The sequence below is a fragment of the Propithecus coquereli genome, unplaced genomic scaffold (assembly GCF_000956105.1).
Source record: "Propithecus coquereli isolate 6110/MARCELLA unplaced genomic scaffold, Pcoq_1.0 Scaffold24, whole genome shotgun sequence".
In the NCBI taxonomy this organism is placed as follows: domain Eukaryota; kingdom Metazoa; phylum Chordata; class Mammalia; order Primates; family Indriidae; genus Propithecus; species Propithecus coquereli.
The window spans coordinates 2,944,336-2,950,912 of record NW_012147952.1 but is presented as its reverse complement, the minus strand read 5'-3'; the positions used below and the strand labels follow the sequence as shown (position 1 = coordinate 2,950,912).

General features: G+C 43.5%; 1 protein-coding gene across 1 annotated transcript in view; it reads left to right on the top strand.

Annotated features, from left to right (window-relative positions):
* Positions 1–3,748: 3,748 nt before the first annotated feature.
* The window catches only part of SLC17A5 (solute carrier family 17 (acidic sugar transporter), member 5), a 57,952-nt gene continuing 55,123 nt past the window's right edge, over positions 3,749–6,577 (top strand). The window contains exon 1 of the mRNA XM_012646062.1: positions 3,749–3,961. Coding sequence (XP_012501516.1) covers positions 3,868–3,961 — 94 coding nt within the window. The 5' untranslated portion in view covers positions 3,749–3,867. The remainder of the gene's footprint in view (positions 3,962–6,577) is intronic.

Sequence of the window (6,577 nt, the reverse complement as noted above, 5' to 3'; positions counted from 1 at the left end):
AAAATAAATAACATAGTGTTGGATTATAACCCAACATAATAATAAATAAATAAATAATTGAGTAAATAAATGGGGGAAAATGGACAAATCTCCCATACAAAAGAATTCTGTCCCTCAAACTGGTGAAGTATACATAATTCCCCATCCCTTAAGCAAAGACTGTACATACTAACTTCCTTCCAAAGAGAAAAGTATGGAGAGGGCGAAAAATAGCATAACTTTACAGGGGAAAAAAACCTGACAAACATTACCTCAGGCATGTGATGTGATGAAGCTTATCATCACCAGTGATAATGATCGGTCATAAGGTATGTTGACAGCACATTCCCTTCAAATTATACCAGAAGAATGGCATTTTACCCTGTTGATCTTCCCCTAAAAATCCATAACCCTAGTCTAATTACAAGAAAAACACCAGACAAACCCTAATTGAGAGATTTTCTATAAAACCAACCGTACTCTGTAAAACTGTCAAAGTCAGCAAAACACAAGGAAAGTCTGACCTATCGTGATGAAATGTAATGTGGCATCATGGATGGATCCTGAGACAGAAAGAGAATATTAGGTAAAAACTAAATAAATCCAAATTAAGTATGAACTTCAGTTAATAATAATCTACCCATATTGGCTCATTAGTTGTGCCAAAGATATCATAATAATGTATGATCTTAACAGGTCAAACTAGGCAAAGGGTACAAAGAATTTGCTGTACTGTCTTTCCAACTTTTCTGTAAACCTAAAACTTCTCAAACAAAAACTGCATTTAAAAAAAAGTCCTCTGGTTTTAAATTTTTAAAGTCTGTTGGAATCTTTATTTCCTGGCCCAAGTCCTCTGTGAACTAAAATAAAATCTTAAGGCTCCCCCCACCATCGGCCGACTGAATGGACCCCCTCTTTGGCCAAGGAGATACCCTAAAACTGAGTTGCTAGCCATGAGAAGGAAGGTCAGACATGCCTCATCAAGCCCCCCTCCCTTCTTGTAGTTATCCTTTGTAACTCATTAACAGGTGTAAGGTTATGCAAGACAAACCTTCAGGTCCTCAATGGGCATAATAAATCACTTGAGTTGGGGTATATGTCCAGAGCCTTGTTGCTGATGAACAGACTTTTATCTTAACACATTAACTGCCATGAGCCGGGGGCCTCATGCAGCATATGTTACTTACACATCTCCACACCTTGGGAGCCCAGAGAACTATTTTTCAAGTTACATATAACTCATGCATAGAAAATAATAAAAAATAACATATTTTTCATTTTATTAGAAAGGATACTTTTGTTTTTGAAGTTTTTATTCTATTTTTGTAATAAAACACCATGGCCACAAGGAAAAAAATTTTTCAAGTTACATATAACTCATGCATAGAAAATAATAAAAAATAACAAATTTTTCATTTTATTAGAAAGGATACTTTTGTTTTTGAAGTTTTTATTCTATTTTTGTAATAAAACACCATGGCCACAAGGAAAAAAATTTTTTCTAGTGTGGCAATGTATTAACTTAAAACATTCCAAGCCTTTAGACAAAGCTTCATTTCTTTAACCAATTAGAAATCAAAGAGTCTTTAAACCCTCCTATAACCTGTAAGACCCCACTTTCAGATGTCCCACCTTTTCAGGCCAAACCAATGTATGCCTTCCATGTATTGATTTACGCCTTTACGTGTAATTCCTGTCGCCCTGAAATGTATAAAACCAAACTGTAACCCAACCACAGCGAGTTCACTTCCTCAAGGCTTCTTGGGCGTGGCTCCAGGCCAAGGTCCTCAAATTTGGCTCAGAATAAACCTCTTTAAATTATTTTACAGATGCCAGCCTGGTGGCCCATGCCTGTAATCCTAGCACTCTGGGAGGCCAAGGCAGGAGGATCGCTTGAACTCAGGAGTCCAAGACCAGCCTGAGCAAGAACGAGACCTCGTCTTTACTAAAAAAAAAAATTAGCCAGGCAACTAAAAATAGAAAAAATTAGCCAGGCATGGTGACACACGCCTGTAGTCCCAGCTTCTAGAGGGGTGCTGAGGCAGGAGGATTGCTTGAGCCCAGGAGTTTGAGGTTGATATGAGCTAGGCTGACCCCACGGCACTCTAGCCTGGGCAACAGGGCAAGACTCTGTCTCAAAAAAATAAAAATAAAATAAACAAATAAATCATTTTACAGAGTTTGGTTTCTTTTTCGTGGAAACCCCTATAACCTTGTTGTTCCTCTATAACTTCTATAACCTTGGTCGTCTGGGTGCTTGTTAGCAATACAGAATCTCAGGCCTATCCGAAATGTATTAGGCTTCTCAGAGAAACAGAACCAATAGGAGATAAAAGATAGAAAGAGATAGTGTGTGGGGGGGGGAGGAGAGCAAGGAAGAGGGGAGACAGGAGAGAGATTATAAGGTTTTGGCTCACACAATATAGACCAGCGGACTTCAGACCCCAAAGACCCCATAGCGCACAAGCCTGGAGACTCAGGAGGTCCCGTGTGCAGATGAAGTCTGAAGACACTCTGCTGGAGAATTCGCCCTTGCTTGGGGAGGGGGCGGGGGCTAATCTTTTGTTCTTTTGATTGAATGAGGCCAACGCACACTATGGAGGAAAACCAGCGTTACTCAAAGCTCACTGATTTCAGTGTTAACCTCATCCAAAAACACCCTCCGCGTACATACACGAAATTAACCATCACACCAGACCTGCTGAATCTGAATCTACATTTTAAAAGATTCGCCAGGTGATTATGCGCACAACCAAGTTTGGGAGGCATTTTTCCACAACCCTCTGAGAGTTTAAAATCTGCATAGTAATTTCAGTAACTCAGAAACAAGGCTTGATTTGTTGTTTTAACTTGAAAACTTTCCCAGTATTTACTGATCTGGAGGTCGGGGATGCCTTCATTCATTCCCCTTGCTGGGCAAAGGACCCTCCCCTTTGTTCCTGCGTGGACCTCGCCGAGCCTCTTACCTGGTTTACTGAATTATCGGCTTGTGAGTTTTCCCTGTCAACCCGAACTCCCCGAGAGCACCCTCCACATCTTACTTTCTATCTCCCCAGAGATGGCCTATATTACCCATGACAGCTGCCGAACTGCCCACGGTCCTGACAGCGGCTCCAGCTCTGCCCTGCCAAGGCCGGTTTCCCAGTTTCTTAGGTTTTCCTAGTTACGCTTTCTCAGAGTCAGCAAATGTTAGCACAGTCTGTCGGAGTTAAACCTGTAGAGATACAACACGCTCATGCACATCAGAGGGTTCTATAGCTTGAACCATATGAAACTGCCTATACTGGATTATTTTCACCTATAAAATCGACAATTACCTAGGACACAACATAAATATATTCCTCTTTACTGTTTTTCCACCTCAAAAGCTCTTGTAGGGACACGGTGCCGTCACGGGGTAGAAGTACACAGGTTGCTAACACTCATGGCAATTTACTGCTGACAACCGGACGTTGTCACACCTCCACCTCCCCAGTTCGACCCCTTAGTTAGGCACGATCAAGTCCCCACCACTCGCCCCAAGGTTGCAGCTCATTCTCGCTCCCGGAGGGGCGGCCCTTACGCGTCACTAGGAGGCGGAGTCCTGAGAACCGCGCGACAGGCCGGCGCAGAGCGGCAGGCAGGGCTAACTCCGCCGCCCCTCCGCGCCAGGCCAGGACTCCCGGAACTGCGCCGCGCCCCGCCCGACCCCGCCACAGCTGCCCGCACCTAAGATGGCGGCGGGGGCGGGGCCTCGGCTACACGACGTGGCCGGGGCGGTGCCAGTCCGGGGGCGGTGCCAGCGCGCTCGCCCGCCCGGCCCCTCCAGCTCCGCACAGGGGCTACGGCTGTGGGGCTCGGGCGCTCCTCTTGGCCGGATAACGAGCACGCCTGCTCCCCGTGGGCGTCATGAGGTCCCCGGTTCGGGGCCCGGCCGTGAACGATGGCGAGGAGGGCACAGACAGCACGCCCCTTCTGCGGGGCGCCCCGCGGGCCGAAGCCGGTAAGAGGCCGGGCCGTCAAGGGGCTTCGGTCGGTCGCCGGTCCGGGGGCAAGCGTGGCCAGGCTACCCGCACCCTGAGCTGGTGGGGCCGGGGCCAAAAGGGGACTCGAGGAGGGGGAGCCCATTCAGAGCCCCACTCAGCCTCTGCCCGCCTCGGAGCTCAGAAGCCCACCGGGATCCCGGGGCCGGGCGGGGGACTCGGGCGGGGCCTCGGCAGGTGCAGCCCCGCGGGGCCGGGCTCCTGGTTATTTTCTGTAGTGCTGAGCTGGGGACCCCGCGAAAGAGGGAACTGCGAGAGAACCTTCAAATCAATGGGCAAAGGGCGGGGCGGAGAACCCCAGTGTAAGAGCGAATTGGGGGAGAAATCTGCAAATGAATAGGCAAAGGGCCAGGCGGAGCTGGTAGCTCTTCTTCCCTGTCACCGCCAGGTTTCCGCAACTGCATATCCGTCAGCATGTGATCCGGTCGCTCCTTGGGCGGGGAGGGGAGACAAAAAAAGACTGGGATTAACATCTGTGAGTATGCGGAGGGCAATTATTGCATAATAACCCAGCGAACATCGTGACATTGTCCAGTAAGAGACTAAAACATTGCAGACATTTCATTTTTACCCCGTCTAGCAGTCCACAGTTTTAGTTAGGAAACAGTTCGGTTATCCTTAGGATAGGATATCTATAGAGCCCTAAGGTAATTTGCCAAAGGTATTGCAACAAATAGAAAAGGAAGTACTTCACAAAACATCTTCCCTGAATTTGGGGAATTTAAAATATTTTATTTGATATTTTTGTAATGTAACTTCTTTAAAAGTAATGCAAATTAAATAACAAATTAGTTTGCATGTACTCTATACTTTCAAAGATGAGTGCATGAGAGTTGAATTGGAAATTTGACTTTTGCTGACCCAGTACAATACATTAATAGTTTTCTGTGTTATCTTTGTTATTTGGTTTTAATGTTACCAGATGGTGGCAGTAGAGGTGGCAACATTATAGCTCCATACAGTAGCTGGGAGTTTATTTTGGTAAACTCTCAATGTACCAAGTACTGTACCATAGTGATGTTTTACCTGGAAGTTGTACTTAGTTTCATAAACTAATCTTTTTCTGTGGGATACACGGTTAGAATTTTATAGTATTTCTCTGTAAAATAATATAACAAATGCCATAATAAAGATATTCCCTAGAAATTACTATATTCTGTTGCAACTGGAAAATATGTATATATAATCAAAATTTAACTCAAATGTTAAACATCGTCAGGAAAATACACATTAAAACCTCAACGAGCCATTTTGAACCCCCTAGAATGGATAAAACCAAAAAGGCTGTGAATACCAAATGTTGGCAGGGATATGAAATAATTAGAACTCTAGTACATTGCTAGTAACAGTGTACATCTACTCTGGAAAACTATTGAGCAGTTTCTTTTAAAGTTAAACATACATCACCATATGACCACATAATGTTTATGGCAGCTTTATTCATAATAGTCAAAAACAGAAACAACCTAGGTAGCCATCCATTGGCGAATGAATAAATTGTGATATATCTGTACAATGAAATAAACAGGAAGAAACTACTGATACACATAACAACATGGATAAACCTCAGAAACATGCTGAGCAAAAGAAGCCACCATATTAATGTATGATTCCATCAATATGAATTTCTAGAACAAGCAAAACTAATACTATATATAACAGAAAGCAGATCAATGATTGCCTGGAAGGTGTGGGCAGGAGGGAATGGACTGAAGAGAGGCACTAGCATACTTTTTGGGGTGACAGAAAAGTTCTACATCTTGATCTTGATTGGGATGGACAGATGTATACGTTTGTCATGTAAATTATATTTTAATAAAGTTAGTTGAAAAAGGAGAAAATTAGCTCGTAGCATCACTTATATAAACAAGCCCTACTTGATTTATAGGTTGAATGTATAGATCTTTGGTATTAGCCCTGTTCTTCCTGGCTTGATGAGGCTGCCTTCATTATAGCAATTTCCCTTCTTATTTTTACTGTTTGCATGCTCACTGGAGAGCAAGTGAAGTAGAAATAGTAGTAACACATTATTTTTGCTATTTAAATTATGATAAAGGTTTTATAGAGGAGGAGCCTACAGTTATAGGGTATTAGTCAACAATATTTTAAATTAAGCCATGTGTCTGAGGTGTTGTGAGCAGGACAAGACAGGAGAAAAGAGGTGGAAAATGGACAAAGATGGGTTTAACAACTTTATAGAAGGCACCAGGGGTTACCTCATTTACCTCTCAGCAATGCCCCTGTCCCAGCTTTAGTAATAGTTTAATAGGGGAAACAAGGTGACCCTTAGATGTATTTTTTAAAGATCAAATTATGTTTTATATATCTAATTTGCATGTTTAAGAAGGTGTGAGTGTGTGCTTAAAAAAAAAAAGACTTTCCATTAGAATTATTTTTTTAAAGTTTTCATTTTAGCAGCCCTTAAAACGTCCCTTTCGGCCAGACTCAGTGGCTCACACCTGTAATCCTAGCACTCTGGGAGGCCGAGGTGGGCTGATCGTTTGAGCTCAGGAGTTCGAGACCAGCCTGAGCAAGAGCGAGACCCCGTCTCTACTAAAAATAGAAAGAAATTAGCC